The sequence below is a fragment of the Strongylocentrotus purpuratus genome, unplaced genomic scaffold (assembly GCF_000002235.5).
Source record: "Strongylocentrotus purpuratus isolate Spur 01 unplaced genomic scaffold, Spur_5.0 spur5_scaffold_8, whole genome shotgun sequence".
Classification (NCBI taxonomy): domain Eukaryota; kingdom Metazoa; phylum Echinodermata; class Echinoidea; order Camarodonta; family Strongylocentrotidae; genus Strongylocentrotus; species Strongylocentrotus purpuratus.
The window spans coordinates 17,575,076-17,595,234 of NW_022145614.1; the positions used below are offsets into that span (position 1 = coordinate 17,575,076).

At 40.2% G+C, this 20,159-nt stretch overlaps 2 protein-coding genes across 2 annotated transcripts; both read right to left on the minus strand.

Moving 5' to 3' along the window:
• Positions 1-11,659: 11,659 nt before the first annotated feature.
• Positions 11,660-15,096, minus strand: LOC115920138 (NFX1-type zinc finger-containing protein 1-like). Its single transcript, XM_030975083.1, has 3 exons — positions 13,672-15,096; positions 13,149-13,257; positions 11,660-12,752 (listed from the first exon to the last, which is right to left on the minus strand). Exons 1-3 carry the CDS (start codon positions 15,066-15,068, stop codon positions 11,829-11,831), a joined length of 2,430 nt encoding a protein of 809 aa, XP_030830943.1. The 5' UTR covers positions 15,069-15,096; the 3' UTR covers positions 11,660-11,828.
• Positions 15,097-15,124: 28 nt separating this feature from the next.
• LOC115920374 (NFX1-type zinc finger-containing protein 1-like) lies at positions 15,125-19,915 on the minus strand. The gene is made up of 3 exons (XM_030976075.1): positions 19,529-19,915; positions 15,231-17,985; positions 15,125-15,139 (listed from the first exon to the last, which is right to left on the minus strand). Exons 1-3 carry the CDS (start codon positions 19,888-19,890, stop codon positions 15,125-15,127), a joined length of 3,132 nt encoding a protein of 1,043 aa, XP_030831935.1. The 5' UTR covers positions 19,891-19,915.
• Positions 19,916-20,159: the final 244 nt, after the last annotated feature.

Here is a 20,159-nt window from a genome sequence, read left to right on the forward strand (position 1 = left end):
TTATTTTGTTCGCATTAACCCGTAAACCACTTATTTTCTTAAATAACACAAACATTTCCTTTTACTCTTTCTACAGATTCTTTATTTCTAACAAATATTTTCAAATCATCTTCATATAAAACTTGTTTAACTTCAATTCCTCCAATATTAAAGATACTATGTCCCTTTTGCAGCCAACATCAAATTCTGTAGAACTTTGCAGGAATTATGAATACGTCATGTATCTGTGACATTTAAATGTTAGCAGTGTCCTGATATTCAATTGATGCAAGGAAACCCGTTTACTTGCTAGACTGCTGTCAGACACTATTGAGTGACTGACTGGCTTTTTCTTCTTTGGTAATAACATACATAAAATGAGCTGTAAAGGGTACATGAGCATTTGTCTACATCAATAACCCACTTCTTGTACTGACCAAAATTAAACTGATTGAATCTTTGCGCAGGACAAAACGTACGACCATTCGGTAAAATGAAAATCAGACTATTACTTACTGGCTCTATAGCTCTTATGTCGATTCGACAACTAATAGTCGTTATTTTCCCACTTAAAGAGACTTTTAAGCCCCCTTTTTTTACGGAAGTTCTAAATTAGTATTATCTTTCAAATGCCGTTGGAATTTAACGTTTTCTTTTGTTTTATCTGCAAATGGGACATAGTACCTTTAACGCCTTGTATAACCTCATCATTCCTCACTTCTGTTGCTATTTCAATAGCGAGAAAAAATAAATAGGGCGAGAGTGGATCTCCTTGCTTTAAAACCTCGCTTAATATCAAAATAACCTGTAGCAAAACCCCCATTCATAACACAATTACTTATGCCTAGGTCACATTTGCCGCGGCGGCCGTGCGGTCTAAAATATCTACAGCCAATAGCAATTTTAGGGCCGCCGCATTATTCCCACGGTCCCATACGGTGACGGCACATTCATGTATGTTAGGGTAGCCGCACGGCGTATTTTGAATTTGTGGAGACAAAAGATCTGCGGCTGCCATATGGCCTTTGAAGTGATGACGCACGGTCGCCTTATGGCGTCCCTGCGGCGGCCGTAGGTTTTTGACAAATACTAAGGCAGACACAAGGTAGCCGCAAGGTACCCGCAAGCCGGCCGAATGGGGACCATATGGCTAGACTGATGCTACTGCTTCACCCCTTGAGTATATATAACGCAAGGCCACCGTACGTACGGTCGCCGTGGAACCGCTCAACGGCATGGCTTCGGCGTGTCTAATCGCTACGGAGAACCTAGAAATGAAAACAGTTATAACTCCGCGTTATAATCACATGGCGACCCGTACGGGCTGTTTAGATAGGGATACGCCCTAGGGTGACCCTGAGGCCACCGCAGATTCTCCGCCGCAAATATCTCTCGATTTCGGGGGCGTACGGCCGCCGTCTCCTAACCGTAGAGCAAATGTGACCTAGGCATTATATTAGTTATTACTGTAAATAGTTTTTACCCACGAACACACGCACAGCTCTTATCTTTCTCTCTCTCTCTCTCTCTCGTTTACACAAATCTTCTCTCTATCTCTCACACATACAACCACTCATATTAAATTCCTAGATTTACACTTGAACAGATACACATATTATGCTATCACTGTTTGTCAAGGACATAGAAAAGATAAACACCTGTACACGGTTGCCCATGAAGTTGGAATATTTTTTCTTGATCTCTTTTTTAATGAAATAATTCTGAAAATATGATTTATAGATGAAAAAAAAGTTAATATATTCTCAAAGTTTTAAAGATCATAGATATTAAGCAGATATAAACTTTATCAAGAAAAAAATGTCACAACTATTTTTAATGAAAGGAGGTAAGGCAAAATCGTCCACACTTATCGGCAACGTTGTATGCATTACTAACAAAAATCGTTCCAATGCATCTTCATCTCTATATCTCTCCCTCTTTTCCGTGTTGCCTTCCTGTGACTATCATTAAGGGAAATAATACATGAATATATAATAGTGGTTTATCAAAAGTAAATTTTATGATAATAATGACACAAAAACGATAATAGTTTTAAACTATTGATTGATAAGACGCAACCGTGTGACATACCTTTTGAGTAAATGGAACATACTCGATCACTGTGCAATGAATTTTGTTAATCTTTGATTTCCAACTTTAATTCAGACATACAATACAATACAACGTATTCTTGTTTTAATTTCAAAGTCAACCAAGCTATTTCCCGTTCACAGCTTTCATATCCATTCAAGCAATGCAGTGTGATAGATTTCACATCTTTGCATGTACATGAACGATGACCTCAGGATTTAAGACTAACAATTTAAGACTAACAATAAGACTAAGAATGGCATGCGTGGATTAATATCTAGCTGAAAGACATAAGTGCTGGGCTGGGATTCGAACCCTAGGACTGTGAGCCGAGTGAAAGAACCATCATACCACAACACCTCCACAGTATTTGGAGGTGTCATAAAGACGAGGTGTTGTAAAGACGTCAATGTAATAGGCATACCACGATTTATATATTATGAATGATATAATGAATGTTCTGTCACCCCAACTCTGTTTTTGTTTTGAGGTGTACTTATTCTTCTTTTCTATTTCAAAGGTATTGCTTGTTTTTTATGATATTTCTTTATTTCAAATACAATACTGTTGTGTATAAATTCTGCATAGTATTTATTAATATAACATTTGTAATTTCTTGAAAATGAAAATAACTACATGTATTAAGAAAATGAAATGAAATGGAAAACCTAACCCTATCCCCCGCTCCCGCCCCTACCCTCTGTAAGAACATTAGCTCAATGAATTTAAGAAAAAATTGCACAGCGTGGTTTCATGATTGCAATTGAAAACCATACAACAATTTACATTCTTGTATTCCTTTGCGTGTATAGTATTCCAACAGAGCACGCCATACAGTATATATAATGTTACGAGAGAAAATTGAAAGACCGTGACCTTTTAACGATTAGTTCGGTTATGTCATCATCGAGGCTGAATTTATTTATATCATGCTTTGTATCACGATTGTATAGCCAGGCGCCAATCCAGGGGGACGAGCGGGCCTTGCCCCCCCCCCCCCCCCGAAAAAAAGAAAGAGAGAGAGAAGAAAAAAAGGAAAAGCAGGGAAAAGGAGAGAATGGGAAGGAAAAAAGAGGAAGAAAAAAAAGAAAAGAAGGGGGATAGCAGTTGAATTTTCCCGCCTACAAGTTTTAGTTCGGGGGGGCAAAGGGCCCTTGTCTTCCACCCCTAAGGGGCGAAGGAAGGAAAAGGGAAGGAGAAGAACTAAAAGGGAACAAAAAAGAGGAAGAAGAAAAGAAAAGGGTGAAAAGAAGGGGAGAACAGTTGCGATTAATCCCGCCAACAACGTGTGGATAGGGGGGCCGATAGGCCCTTGCCTCCCCCCAGCAATCCTAAAACAGAGAGAAGGAAGGGAAAGGAAATGGAAAGACAAAAAAAGAAAGAAGAAAGGTAGGAGAGATCAGTTACGATTTTTCCCGCCAACAAGATGTAGATCAGGGGGCCCACTGGCGTAATGATGGGGGAGGGGGCTGGTGTGACAGATGCCCCCCCCCCCCAATATAAATCAAACGTGGTGTATTTCTAATTCGATACCGGTGATTTACAAATGTTGCTGAAATGACATTATTTTCCGAGATTTTTCCTCAATGTTTAGTCAATTATATTTTTGTATGCGTTTGTTGAAAAATGGTAAATTCATGAAGAAAGAAAAAATGAAAAGTGACCTGCCTTTGTCACAAATAATAAGGTGTCAAAATTTGCTCATCTGACCGTGATTAAAAGCTTAAAACCCCTGAGCTTCCAGGAGCTCTGCCCCCTGAATTCCACCTAGGGCCCTAAGGCGGGCACCTGGATGCTCATCTGACGGTAATTTAATGCTTAAAAACCCGTGAAGCCCTGGGGGCTCCGTCCCCTTGACCCCACGCCAAATAGTGACCCGCCAGTGTCACAAATATGGTATCAAAATATACTCATCTAACCATAATTATACAAGTCCTGTCGCTCATATAGTTGGAATTTTTTTTTAACCCAAATTTATGGAATTATTTTGACAATGATTTATTCCTAATAGACCTAGATACTAGTATACATTCTCAGATTTTATTGAATAATAATTTACCAGGGTTTGTTTTGCGTGACTGCTAAAGAATGTGTATGCTACTATGCTTATCAACTAGGCAAGGGCGTAAATCCCGGGGGGATGGGGGGATGCACCCCCCCCCTAGCTTGAAGGAGGGGGTGGCCTGTACAAACATTCCCCCCCCCCCCCCGAGATTACAAAAAAAAGAGAGAAAAATAGGAAGAAGAAGAAAGAAAAAAAAGTGATTGTTTCAATTTCAGCATAATGCATGAGAAATGAGTTATTTTTTGTATGTATGTATAACTGTATAGCCTAGACGTATACAGTATGTCACGATCATTAAGATTAGATGCGCGACGTGCGCAAACAAGCACTTCATAAACTTCAGAATACTTTTTCGTTGTTTTGCAAGGTATTATTATAGCCCAGACGTAAAGTGCGCCAGCGCGCGAGCTCTTAAAAAGGGCAATCATGTACAGTAGATGCCCGGCTCCCCCCCCCCCCCCACTCAGTGTTATTTAGGGTACGCCTATGCTCGTCCCCTCCCTTTGAAAGCATCCCCCCCCCCAAAAAAAAAAAAAAAATAAAAAAATAAAATAAATAAATAACAAAAAATAATAAATAAATAAATAAATAAATAAAAAATACAAAATAAATACAAAATAAAATAAAAAAATAAAAAAATAATAATAGATTAAAATAAAATAAAATAAAAATAAAAATCCGGAACACCTAAATGTACCACCCCCCCCCCCCCCCCCCTGAATTCCAGAAACATTTTTTAAGAGGTATGAAAATTGTGAACGCATCTGATTGAGAGTGATAAATAATACGGTAACTGTTGCTTTGCCCAAGTCCTACTCGGTGGTTGTCATTTGTTCACACCTCAAACTTAAGGGACGAGGGGATGATATTTAAGGGCTGCAATGCATGTGATGTTCGTGTAGGTCTATGAATGAATTAATTTGTTGTTTATATTGAATGAATTGAATTGAATTCATATAAATAGGGCTTAATAAGAGTCGAAAACGGTGCAACAAATCGTCTTCTTTCTATAATAATTAAATCAAACGTCTAAGCTTTTCGCGCTTCGTGCGGGAAGGGGGAAACTGAATTCAGACAAAGAGTCGAGAACAGTACACCCAATCGTCTGCTTTCTCTAATAATTTAAGGAAACGTCAAGGCTTCCGCGCTTCGTGGGAGAGGGGGAAACTGAATTCAGATAAATAGAGCTTATTAAGGGTCGAAAACGGTACAACGAATCGTCTGCTTTCTCTAATAATTTAATGAAACGTCAAAACTTCCGCGCTTTGCACGGGAGGGGTAAAACGTATTCAGACAAAGATTAAGAGTCGAGCACGGTTTAAAAAATCGTCTACTTTCTCTAATAATTTAATGAAACGCCAAAACTTCCGCGCGGGAGGGGGGGGGGAACTGAATTCAGACAAGGATTAACAGTCGAGAACGGTACAGCAAATTGCTTTTTTTTTTTTAATAATTTAATGAAACGCCAAAGCTTTCGCGCTTTGCGCGGGAGGGGGGAAATTCATTCAGACAAGGGTTAACAGTCGAGAACGGTACAATAAATCGTCTTCTACACCCCCCCCCCCCCACTTATCATTGTTCATTATACATCATTTTCTAAGTGATGGGACTCAAAAAAAATACTTCGCATCTTCCGGACGAAATACTTAATCTTTATGTTACTACTTGAAAGTGTGTCGTCTTATTTCGGACTACAGTTTGCAGCTGTCAGTATTTCGAAATATGTCCAATTCTTTTACTTTATGGTTGTCAAATTTGGCATGTGCGTGCATGTATGTATGCATGTATAAATTTATGTACATGTGTTTGGGTACGTGTGTGTTTGTTGTTTGTTCGTTTGCGTGGGTGTGTGTGTGTGTGTGTGTGTGTGTGCGCGCGTGTGTGTCTTGTGTGTTTGTGCGTGCGCGATCGCGCACGCTTGCATAAATTAGTGCGGGCGTGTGCTCGTGCTAGTATGTGATGGCTATCGCCGATCATTCCCCCCCCCCCCCCTCCCCACTCCTTGGTACGAATTTACGCCCCTGCAACTAGGGGACCTAAATGATAAGGATTAATGCGCCACAAAAGGGCACTAATATGGCACATCGACACGGTTTTGATCCTGGGGCCTCACAGTTACGAGGCCATTGCTTTGCTACTGAACCATGACTGTACGCAGCGGGGGCTAGGGTAGGGGGTTCCAACAAATAAAAAGAAAAAGAAAATGCAATAAATTTTCAATAATTCATTGAATTTTACCCCGGTCCCAAACATAAAAAAATCCTCTGTACGGCCTTGCATTATGGCTCAAAGCATGGGCACACAGAAGATTTTTTTCTTCTGTAAACAAGTACCCTTTTTAGTTGGTGCCCCCACCCCACTTTGGAAGTCGCTTCGCCGCGTCTGATGATTATAATATTAATGATTTGATTCCCTTCAAACGGATCGACATTCTTTATACAGGCAGTAATTGTTATTGTTTGGTGTTAATATTTGAATCGCACCCGATTCATCATAACATAAATCAATAACATGAATTCCTGAAAAACAACCACTATGTTCAAATATTGTAAGGGTAAGGGGGACTCGTCCTCCCCCCCCCCCCCCCGAAAATTCGAAAAAAAATCAGAAACTATGTATAGCAAATACTGACTAAAGACTATAAAAGAAATTGCCCGGCGGCCGGCCGATGATCGGTGGGGCTCCAAAATGAGCAGGCGCCGCCCGAATTTCAAAGGGATAGTGCATCTTTTGCAGAGGGCGCTACACAAAATAATTTGTTTGTGAGATAATGAAAAACTGAGTGTCAAATTTGAAAGAACATAATATTTCAATCACAAATTATCTTTCTTTGATCAAAATCGGTTCAGAGACGGCTGAAATGTAACGATTTCTAATACTTGTGTACCACCACAAATAATAGATATTTTGAAAAATTTGAAAAAACCGTTGAAAAAACAAAATTTGGCATTTTCGTGTTGCTTATGTTACCCACAATTAACCGGCTCATGTATTGTTATGTCTGCCATTACAGTGGATAAAGGATTATTTAAAAGGATTATTTAAAGGAAAGAAAACAATATGTTGTTTATGATAATGCAACTTCATTTGAAAAAGAACTTGTATGCGGAGTGCCCCAAGGGTCAATAATCGGGCCACTGTTGTTTATTCTATATATAAACGATTTGCCAAATGTTTCCTCAACTTTGTCATACATTATTTTTGCAGACGATACCAATATCCCTTTAAGCGAGAAGAAACTAGATACTCTTGTCCATAATATGAATAAAGAAATACAAAAGGTTAATATTTGGTACAAAGTGAATGGGTTAAGGATAAACATTGAGAAAACAAATTTTATGCATTTTGCACCATTTAATAAACAATATGATAAGAACTTACTTACTCTTAAGTTTGTTGATTCACTAGAGCCCTTAAAGCAAGTGCATAGTGCCCGCTTCTTAGGAGTTAATATTGATGACAAGTTATCATGGTCTTTACATATTAATGATATTGCATTGAAGATCTCGAGAATTACTGGAGTTATGTCAAAACTGAAATTTGTATTACCGTCAAAAGTACTGCTTTTACTATACAATTCATTAATTCTACCCCATTTACAATATGGGAATATGCTATGGATAAATGCATCAAATACCTTGTTAAATCGTTTACATTTGTTGCAAAAACGTGTAATACGCATAGTTGCCAAGTCTCATTATTTGGCCCATACCAACAATATCTTTAAACAATTAAGGGTTTTGACTGTATATGAATTAGCTAAATTACAACTGGGAGAATTTATGTACAGGTCTGAAAAGGGACTATTACCAAACTCTCTTCAAAACTGGTTTAGATGCAACAATGATGTACATTGTTATAACACCCGAAACTCCAAGAATTTGCATAGCATTTATTACAGAACTGCTACTGGCCAAAGAAGTGTTAAGTACCAGGGTTACCTTACATGGTCTGCTTTAGATGACAGCCTCAAACAATCCGCATCATTACGACAATTTAAATTTAAATATAAAAAATACCTCTGCAATTCTAAATAGTCATATCAATCTAAAAAATAATTATTATTATGTTTCAAATCGCAATTATGTTTTCATCGGGTCAATTTAATCTAATTATAAAACCAGACATGTGAAGGGAGAGTCCACCCTGAGGATGGGTTTACTCCGCCTTTACTTGGCCACACACATTCTCAGGGTGGACTTCCCCTTCATTGCTACCGGGGCTAGACTCGACAAGCTTCGCTTTTTCTAGCCCCATCTACATTACTCACCTTTTTATGTTTTAATGTTGATGTTTGTTAACTGATGTAGATTTTCATTGTTCGTTTATGCTTATGTATCTGTTTTTCATTTGCTCTATGTGTCAAATGTATAAAATGTATTTTCTTATCTTGTATATTCTTCTGGTTTTTAATGTGGAAAATAAATGAAATGAAATGAAATGAAATAATCAATTAACGGTCACCGTGCTTTTTTTTTAAAGTGGAGCTGAATTGGTATAATCGTATTGGCTAAATTTTACACATTTTGGGTTCTAAAATTACCTTCATAGCAAGTTTAGGTTCTAAAAGGGCACTATAAATGTCATAGATAAGAATAAGAGCAATAGCCATGCACTATGAACGCATTTGCGGTCTGAAACAGAACTCACCTATCCCTTTAACTCCGCGCTAAGACTTCAGCAGCGACCGTGCGATGCCTTTAAAACAAGCGGTGCCCGAGCAAAATTGGCTCAAAACTCGCCGCCCGTCTGCCGAGCAGGCTACTTTTAGGTGTTGTGACCATATCTTTTGATTAATACATAAACGAAAAAGTTTCTCGATCGGTCGCTACGCTCCCTCGCATAATATCATTCAAAATGTACAAGTATTGTAGAAAATCTGTATTCCATTGGTATCAGGTGAGTATACAGTTTACGCTATGCCCCCTCGCCTCTCGTATTTCGCCCCTCCCCCCCCCCCCCCCCATGAAAAGAAATTGCCGCCCCTGTCTAGGCCTATATATGGTATTGGTAAATAAATAAAAGCTGCTCTGACATTTTCTACATGATATTGCGCAACATCTGCCTGGGGAAATCCAACATAACCGGGTATTGCGAAATAATAACAAGCGTTCACATACAATTTGTAAAATGCCATTGTTGCATATTTTACACACCTAGCCCCCCCCCCCACACACACACACACACGCATATCTTCTCTCTATATATCTCCCACACTCACACATACACACCTCTTCTCTCTCTCTCTCTCTCTCTCTCTCTCTCAAACACACACATACACGCACGCACACATCACACACACACATGTTATATTTCTCTATCTCATACATATACACCTCTTTTCTTTCTCTCTCTCTCACCAACACATACACACCTATTCTCTCTATATCTCCCCCTCTCTCATATATACACACACGTACATGAACATGAACTAAAACCTCATGATTTAAGACTTACAATACAATAACTACAATAAAGTCTACACATTGGTTTTAAAATAACTTAATTAGTTGATAAGTGATAAGTATAACGTCTCTATTATGACAACGGAAAGCTGTGATGCACTATATATAAAGTGATGTCATATTTTATCTAGCAGTTGGCAAACAATTAACAAATCTTGTTCACAATCATTTGCAAACACTTGCTTGCATTCCAATGTGTAATATATTACCTCTGATCTTTAATAGGATTATGGTCAAACATATCAGTAATATTTATGCGACAGTCGCCGAAATTATACCCCAAAAAAGGATTTGTTCATATTGTTAAGAAAATATATGACACGTACAATAATTGTAGTTTACTAACTGATAATCAAATAATATACTTTTTTATTTATTTACTCGTTAAGTATATCTGTAATGCACTTATAGTTAACGCAAGCAGTATTATACATTTGACCCACCCCGCCCCGGTCCGATTGGCAGCACTAAATGCGAAATTTGACCCATAATGGGCGGTTTTCTGCTCTCATAACATACAATGAATGAGTTAATATATGAAATGTAAAATATACAGCATTTTCCATACGAGTGGTAACATAATACAATACACGATCAAAATGGAAACAAAATGGTCGCAGCCAATTAAATGCAACGATTTCAGTAGCTTATAACAGTTATTGTAACTTGTAACAGTTATTGTAACTTGTAACAGTTATTGTAACTTGTAACAAGTTCAATAAAACGGATGTGACGTGGGGATGACGTATGGTTCTATTGAATGTGTAAATACCTTCGGTTCAAAGTTGGTTCTCATTCTTGTCTTGTTTGTTTATAGTTCGATGAACTATAAGGTGATTCCATGCATTGTGTTCCTTTCGACTTTGAACATTTATCCAATTATTTCATTTACAAATAAAAATATCTTGATATGACTTTTGACCATTAGCTCTTTCTGGTATCATCACGTTTATGAAATGGTCATATCTAGATGTTTTTTTTTAATTTTTGAATGAAATAAATGGGAAAGGCATTTAGGAGACACACTATTTAAAATTGCCCTACACAGGTTTTCATTGGTCAATTCTAGATTATTTACTAATATATATACATTTGTTTTTACTGCTTGATTGTTTCGTACGTTGAAGCAACAATGGTTAATTTTTTCAATTTAACAGTTAGACCTACTGTATTTTGGATTCTTGATTAGGATGGATCTTCTACTGCGATGCCTCCACCACGAAACAATTTTAAAAATTTGAACATACATGTCCTGAGTTTGATATTAATCCTTCCGTCGGTTCTATTGATCAATTGACAATTTTTGTATAAATGAGCCCCCAAGACCTTTGACCTTTGACCTAATGACCCCGAAATCTAATCAGTTCATTGAATCGTAGAGGTGTTGTGGATGAGTGGATACGTCGCCGGACTGTCGATCACAAGGTCCGCGGTTCGAGTCCCGCCGCGGCACTAATGTCCTTTGGCAAGACATTGATCTACATTTGCCACTCTCCACCCAGGTGTTAAATGGGTACCGGTAGGAAGGAATTCCTTAAAATGCTGTGAGCGTCGAAATCGGCAGCCTAGCATAGCCGGGTAATGTTGGAGCGCCTTGAGGACCTTTGCAAGGTCGATACGTGCGCTATATAAGAATCCAATATTATTATTATTATTATTATTAATCTGCAAGATACATACATGACCCAAGTTTGGCGGTAATCCATCAATCGGTTCTTGAGATAACGCTATCACGAGCTATTTTTGCATACATAATGAGCCCTGTGACATTTGACCTTTGACCTCGTGACCCCAAAATCTAATCAGCTCATTGGATCTGCAAGATAGATACACGACCTAAGTTTGGCGGGAATCAATCAATCAGTTCTTGGGATAACGCGATCACGAGAACGTGACGTATGGAAGGACGGACAACCCAAACACATAATGCCTTCGGCTACTTTGTAGCGGAGGGATCACAAATTAAATGACTTCAAATAACTAAATTTACAATGTGTGTTTTTTTCTGATAACATCAGCATGGCATGAGAAATAACGTCAAGAGAAGGTGTAGTTGATTTCTACTTCAGTTAATGTTCGACGGTATACATGTCGACAGTTGGTAATGAAATGCCGAACATCTTAAATATGAAAAGTGAATGAGAGGACTATCGGAGAAGGGAAATAAAGTTGTCTACGATAATATTAGGACAGCCTGTATGCTCACTAAATGCTATCAAGTTTCAATTCTAATGCAAATTATTCAGGTCGAAATTCGCCATGTTATTAGCTTCTTCAGACCAAGCTGGATATTGCGCCCCGTCCATCTCTGACGCAACCCTATTGCCCTCTGTCAGTCGGTGTTGGGTGCCCCCAATTCCTTGACCACATTCAGGGCACTTGCCCGTCTCTGTGGCCCCACCACATTCCCCGATGGCGTAGACATGCCCTCTGGGGCATTTTAACCAATGACCTTTGGCCAGACCTATGGCGGCGACTATCTCCTTCCTCTCTTTCTCGCTAATTCCCAACCCACCAGACTTGTAATCGATCTTCTTGAGTAGATCGTTGATTTCATTTGCTCGTTGGGCAGTCATAGCCTTTCCGTCAAAGAGTTGAAGCTCTGCGGCCTTGACCTCTTCGCTGGCTTTGTCACGAGCAGCTGGTTTCTTGACCAGGATCTTGAAAAGATTCAAGGCTAAGTGGAACCTCTTCGCTTCTCTGTTGGCGTCATCGGTCTGCTGTTGGGACATCCTGTTGATGGGCTCCTTGCACAACCAAGTCTGCATGACAACTATCTCATTCTTCATCTGCTTAACGTACTGCTGATTTAGGGATGGAGATCGCAGCGATTGCAATTCTTTAGCCAGGTCTATCATTTCCTCCTGAAAGCGGACTCTGTTTTCCAAAGCGGTGATTTGTCCATGGCTCAACGCAAGCGTCGAACTGACCATGGTTTCGAATAATAGGAACAGTTGCTGATCCCTTGCTATGGCACACACCACTTCTCGATGAATTCTTTCTTGTAGGTTCTGACGGAGATTTTGGATTGTCCTTTCGTTGCCGAAGATTCTTCTTTTAACCGCATTTATATCATCCAGTGCTTGTTTGATGATGCTTCCATATCGCAGATTGCGTCTGATCGGTGTTTTGCACCATGGACACACTTTCAGCTGTCAAAGGAATTAAAAAAAGTTCAGAAATGGCTTACATATCATTTTCCTTTCAATTCTTTTTTAATGGAACACGTACGTTTTGAAAAATGGGTCGAGATTCCCATCGTTATGTTCAAATTCGTTGTACTTCTTCTTTCTTTTTTTTATTATTGGAGCAATGAAAAACGTTTGATTTGATAACGTGGAAATATCTTAAACAATAAAGAAGCAACCTCTAATTAGTCAAAAATTGTGTCGGAAAAGAAATGAAAAGACGTCACAAATTCCATTTTATCAAAACAGCAAACAGGAGTAATAAGTAACAAAAGAAGTGAATTGTTTTCCACCGCGTTCTTAATGCAAGTGTTTACAGAATAGTAAAACAAAATATTCACGACAAATAATTCTTGATACCTTAATGGAGGTCGCCTCTGACGTGTCCTTGCTTCCACTATCCGTCTTCATCCATTGGTCCAGGGCATTCGCTTCAATCAAGTGCTTACAGTCCTCTAACTCCACAAACCTGAACAGGAGAGATGATATAGACGTAACGTCTTATTTACGTGACTGATCTACTTCCATTTATCTGTCGACACTTGAGAAAAAAAATTATTTTTAAATCGTTGAAATCTGTAATTTGATGGTGCACGAAATTATAGAGTAAAGGTAAGATTTTTATATCATATCGTCATCGTAATTATCATTTTTTTCTTTTTTTTCTTTTTTGTTTGTTTATCGAAACTGTCAAGCAATTGCACTCCATTCTTTGAATAAGCATTTCATCCTCTTCATTACGTAAGTAAACTTTATCACAAGATATTTTATACGTTTCTTCTATATACGAACATAAATCTAAAGACATATGACATATTTAGGACCTAACCTCCTTAAAATCTCTTTTTTTAATGTATTTGTGAAAAATAAAAATAAATCTTACCGAGCATCATCGTCGTCTTCATCGCCAAAGAGGATGCTGGTAACTTCCTCCTTATCACAGATTCTGCACTTCTTGGGGCATGGTTCACCACAGAGTCCGATGCAAGGGTGGCCACACTTCAGCATGAGTGTACAAGGGTCATGACAAGCACGTCTGTCGCATGGTTTTCCACATTGTGCCCCACAGCGAAAATGTCGACATCGCCAGATGCATCTCTCTGCACACGGAACACAAGGTTCTCCACAATTTTTCTTGCATTTGCTATGTTGACATCTGTTTTCGCACTTCCTTGAGCACGGTGGACAATCCGCAGCACATGTCGACCGGCAAGGGTGACCGCAAACGAGTGTACGATCACATTTTTCTCGGCAGAATGCATGAAGACGTCCTTGGTGGCACTTGCCGCATGAACCCTTGCACGGATGTTCACAACTCAGAATCTCATTACATGGTTTCGAACAGGAGTCAGGACCAGCAGAGCATTTGGCGAGGACATTATGGCCACAAGGCCAGTCATAATGACGAATCATTTCCTGGCAGACCACTGTACAGCCCTTTCCACATAGCTCCTTGCATTGATGCCCGCAATCCAGTCTCCTGCGGCATGGAGATTCGCAGATTACTTCTGAGCTGCTTTTGTAGCAAGGCACTTTCTGGATGTGACCGCAAGGCAGTGTCTTGTCGACAGGTTTTTTGCACTGCGTGTCACAAGGCTGGTAGCACTGTTTCATGCATCGATGACCTAAGGTGCAAATTGTCTGAGTGCACTTTTGACGGCACTTGTAGTTTTCATGTTTCATGTCGGCAGGGTGGCATGGCATTCGACAAACATGACCACAGATAAGACGTGCCTCACATGGTACGGAACAACCACCTTCTGGGACCTTTGAGAAATCCGCTTCATTTGAAACCTCATTTTGTGTCTCAGTGTGATTTCTGCACTGGAGCTTAAGGGATTTTCCGATGGTGCCGTAGATTTCAGCATCCTTCACGATTTCCCTCCACAAGCTTGGCCCAGTTGGGTTTTGTTGTGCGAGGAGTTTGAAATTTCCGATGCAGTACAGACCCTTTCTTGCTCTCGAGAGCGCTACGCAGATTCTGTTGTCGATCTTCAAGAAGCCAGCACTTCCCTGCTTATTGCTGCGAACGAGAGAGAGTAGAATTATGTCGTTTTCCTCTCCCTGGAAGTTGTCAACTGTAGCAACTCTGACACCTTCAAAGTCACTCTTTTTCATCAACCTCTTAAAGGCAAAGAGTTGACCGGAATAGGTAGTCAAGATCGTGATCTGCTCTGGAAGGTAGCCCTGCTGCAAGAAGTACCTGCAAAGTCCTACCAAGAACCTTGCCTCGTGAATGTTGGAGTGACTCTTCATTTCATCCACAGAATCTTCTTCCATTTCATGATGAAGGAAGAAGATGTTCTTCATAACCCCGAGGATATCGTCGAACTTCTTCACAGAGACGTCATCTAGAAGATATGGGTACAATCTTTCCATCCTCATGAGTCGAGAAATTTCAGGCCTCATTCTATGTTGTAGAACCAGTCGCTGATAAGGTACATCATTGTTGATCATACGTTCAAACAGAGATATGTCCAAGTTATACTGCGTAGCTAATTTGAAGACCGTAGGACTTGGCCGAAGTTGTTGGTGATCTCCGATCAATATCAGATGTTGACATGATTCAGTCAATGCAGTCACAATATGGGCTTCTAGGACCTCTGCAGCTTCCTCGACCACCATAATCCTCGGTTGGATTCTCTGAAGTAGCATATGGAACTTTGCAGCTCCAGTTGTTGTCATTCCAACGACCGAGGCATTTTTGAGGATTTCAAAATCTTCTTGACTGCGTGCCTCGCGAAGCTCCTGACAAACATTTGTGAATTGCCGTTGCATATCCACGAGCTGACGAAGAGATTCATGGCGATGTAAATGAGCCCAATAGCGGTATAACCTCCATCGGTTTCCTTCTTCAAGGCCCCAAACGTTCCTAACGGTGTTTGCCTCTCGGTCAGACATTCTTTCATTACTCTTGAGCTTTCTCTCCAAGTTGTGCTTCCTATTTCTGAGCTGCCGTCGGTCTTGTTGCCACCCTCCCGCTTCCAAGTTGTCAAGGTCGTTAAGTCGGAAAGCCAAAGTGTCATCATCGAAGTTGGCATTCGCATCGCCTGTGAATACTCTATTTCGTTGGTCGTCAACGTCCAGGCGCCTCATCTCGTCAAGGAGATCCGCCTCCTCTAAGATATCAAGCTCTTCTTCTCCTTCGTCATTTTCGTCTTCATTTTGTGGTCCGTTATCTTCAGGAACATCAAGCTCCTCAGGTGGAGGTCTCATCTGAATATCACCAAGGAGCCAATGGACGATAAGGGACTGGCCACCTACTGCATAGACATTCCCTTGGTTGAGGCTTCTTTCTTGTGCGTCAGTCATGTGCTTCATGAGTACTCTTTCATGAAGTAGTCCCTTTCTCGTATGGTTAATCTTGTCCTGAAGGCCTTTGACTTCTCTCCCGAGACCTTCGATTTCGCCACGAACCTCTCCGATTCTACGTCTCACGTGTCGAGGTGTCTCTTCTCGAAGCTTTGAGCTCCTGAGTGAATTGAGGTTGAACCGCTTCAGAGCCTCGCTAGAACTTCGACCACCAACTCTCACGATACCTTCACTGTTATAATCTGCAACTCCTTCCAGAAACTGATCTAAAGCATGGTTTGTATAGCAGACGAGTAGGATTGGTTTGTTCGAACGACCTGCGTGTCCGGCCAGTCCTAGAACTTGAGCTTCTTTCCAAATACGCTTGTTATCGAGAAGAGTGTGAACTATCTTCAACCCGATGTAAGTTTTTCCAGTACCAGGTGGGCCTTGTATGACCGTCATCTCTTGAGTAAGTGCTGCTTGCACGGCTCGAAGCTGGGATTCGTCAAGACCAGTGTTCCCTAGTCTTGTCCATTCACGACCATCGAGAATCCTCACGGTCTTCATACGCATTGCTGTGTGCTTTGCGTTTGGAACTTTATCAGAGACGATGGATGATAAGTCATATTCAATGGAGCGATCGTTCCGGATGTAGGCAGGTGGACTAGTTTTTGTTGATGCTGATATGATGTAATCAGTTAGGGGCATTGACTGCTCAGTGACATTTTTGATGCGGCTCAGGACATGCCGGTAAGCTTCGAAGTATGCTGAAGATTCTGCCATGATGAATGTCTTTTCAGTGAAGATCTCTGCAATTTCCTCGTCCCTCTCGAGCTTGATTTCAATGAAGCCTTTAGCCAAATCCTCAGGCTTTCGGTTTGCAACTGTGCCGAAGATGAGGGTCTTGAAATCATCAGGTGACAAGATGACGAGTGAACCATAGATCAGCCGCTTCGACGATTGCCAACGAACGCCTTTGACTTTAGTCTCATCGAAGTGAATCCTGAACGTAACTCCACTTTGTGAGTACAGTGGTTCGTCTAGTGTTACATCATAGTATAGACGAATGTCTTGGAAGCGTTTGTCACGTTTCTCTGGTCGAGCTGTTGCTATTTTATACTCACTAATGCCTTCTCTAAGTGGGCGGACAAAGTCTTCTCGGAGAAGACGAAATTGAACGTCAAGATAATGTTCGACACTTTCATACTTTCCCTTTTTAATGTTTGGTCGAAGGTAAGGACGCAGGGAATTATCTGTCAGTTCATTAGAGGTTGGAAACACACTGAGCTCACGGAAATTATCTGGAGGAGGTGTTGCGGGTTCGATATCCGTACGTGTCTTCTTTAGCTTTTCCTGTTGGATTGTCTCATGAAATTTCACAAGTTGGCGTACCTCTTCTTGAATTGTCTCATCCACAAGTATGTTCCTCTTCTCTGTGTATCTGACAGCATCTTCAAGGAGTGTCACAGCAACTTCAACATCTGTCAAGTACCTTGGAAGGCGTTGCTGTAGCTGTGACAGGACAATTGCGATATCCTTAATGCATCTAGGCATGACCCGTAGTTTGACGTTGCTTTTCTCGGTCCTCATCGCAATAAGATGGCGGGTGAGATGTCTGTTGATGAAGTTGTTCCTTCCGAGCATATATAGCAGCATGTTGATAGTTTCATTGGACACCTGCGCCTGGCAGACATGGTGATAGACCTGAAACAACAGCGATATCAGGTCATAGCGTATATCCGTCATTTCTAGAAGCTTGCCCAGACCTTGCTTGAGAGAACCTAACTCTTGTACTGCGTCGTCGGGGTCTTTTGACAGGAGCTGTTCTAGTGTTTTATAGCCTAAAGGATGAAGCACACGAGGACCCCTTGCTTGGTTGTGGTGAGGTCCGCCGCGCCGATTCCTACATTTTTGAAATTTGATAAAGAGCCAACACAGGTAATCTTCAAAGTTTATATTCTACGTAATTAGAAGGGAAAAAAGTCAATTGTATATCCTCTCAAAAAGATGTTGGTTTATGAGAAAAAATTAGTCGTTTATTCATATTTTAATTCTATTCAAAGTGCAAACTTCTCACTACTATTGTTTTAATATTGCTATTTATTAAAAAATGTGTGAACAACCTCACCTTGTTCTTTGAACTTAGCTTCTTGTTCTTATCCCGTTTCTCCCGTTCCTTAACAGTCTCATACGTGGTGTACCAAAACAAATGCGAAGAGATATCAATTGGCAACATATCAAAAGTACATAGCCATCCTCATGGAATTTCATAAGCTATACTGTAGCAGTGTCTCCTGAACCCGATGTGAATTTCACAAGGATTTATGGTACGACTGCAAAGTTGTGTTTGTTTTGGTAAAACACACCAATTTCCAAATGTTACAATAAACGTATACATTTCGCGTCTGCAAGTCAGTCTAACTCATAATCTCATGATAAAATCACCAATGAAGCATTCCAGATTTAAAATATAGTAACAAAAGAAAATATTCCAAGAAGTTTTTGGTGCAAACAATCTTCAGCTTAATCATATTTCGATCACTATGACGTGAGCAGTGACCGTAATGCTTGCATAAATTACATTAATTATAAATCTATTGACACCCCTTTTTGTAATGAGAATTGAAGTTATTTAGAGAGCTAGCCAAGAAATGTTCAGGAACAATTTGCACTTGTGCAATTCAACGCGCTAAACTTCTAACAGTTACAAATGGGTTCACTTCACAAAAATGATAACAACTTTGTAACATTGGACCCTTGTGATATTCATGCAAATATTATTAGATATTACTACAATATTACCTAAGACGTTTCGCTGAGAATGGATGAGCACTTCTTGAATATATTTCCAATCAAATTCTCGTTGCATTTCTTTTTTGTTGTAATACTCCATATGCAAGTCCACATTTGTACAGTACAGTCAGTGAATTTCTTTTGAAACTTTGAACTCGGGACATTACTTGTGAGGCATAAGAATTATTTTACTCAGCACTCTGAGTTTCAAGTTAGTCACACAAATGGATAGCATGCCGTATGAAATGATGCAACATTACATATTATCCCATATAGACCTATATTTTCTATAAACATTTGATCATTTCAGAAAAAATTAACACTGCAAAGAAATAATCAATAATATGCTTTGGTTACACAAAGTATCGCAAACGTTAAGTTTATTTCTGTGACGTGCATGGAATAACAATGTCCACAATTGTCCCATAAGTTCTTTATGAAATCATCGTCATTTTATAAGGTCTATGGTTTATGCTTTATTTACACCTCAGTCAAACCGTTCGCAACCGACTTTAAACAATTAAATTCATGACCACTCAGTGTAGTTTGCTTTCTATATGCGTCTATCATAGTTTTGTTGTTCTATTGTTCTTCTGGAGTCGGTCTTGTCAGTGTAATTAAGGTATCAGAGGTCATTTAAAATAGCGGCTCACCTATTTCCCTGAGCTCCAGCATCGTCATGTTCCTGTTCTTCTCCTCTTGGACGGTTGCCTATTCCTCCTCCCCTTGCTCCCCTTTCTCCCCCTCTCCAATGGCGGTCTCCTCCCTCTTCCTCTCTATCCCTCCTCCACCCCCCTGCTCCACGGTCACCTCCTCTGCCACCCCTTCCGTCTCTCCTTCCTCCTCTTTCTTCCATTCTCCCATCTCGACGTCCTCCATGTTCGTCCCTGTCTCTCCATCCTCCCCTGTCATCTCCTCCTCCACCCCTTCCTCGTCCTCCCCGGTAGCCTCCTCGACCCCCTCTTCCTCTGCCACCTTGGTAGCCGACTCGATGTCCACCTCTCTCACGGTCCATCCTTTAAGGTGTGTTCTTCACCTTACGTCTTCTAGGGTAAAACATAAGCAACAGTATGATTTACCGAGGTAAGATTACCACTTGGTATATATATATATATATATATATTGTTTTATAGAAATAATAACATCATATTCAATGCATACCCGTTGGCCTATTTCATTATCAAATAAAGTTTAGGTTAACACCTTATGTTTATGTTTACATGTTTATGATTCATAATGCTCTCGTAGGCCTGGCCAATAAATCCAGAGACGGCTCGCTTAGCT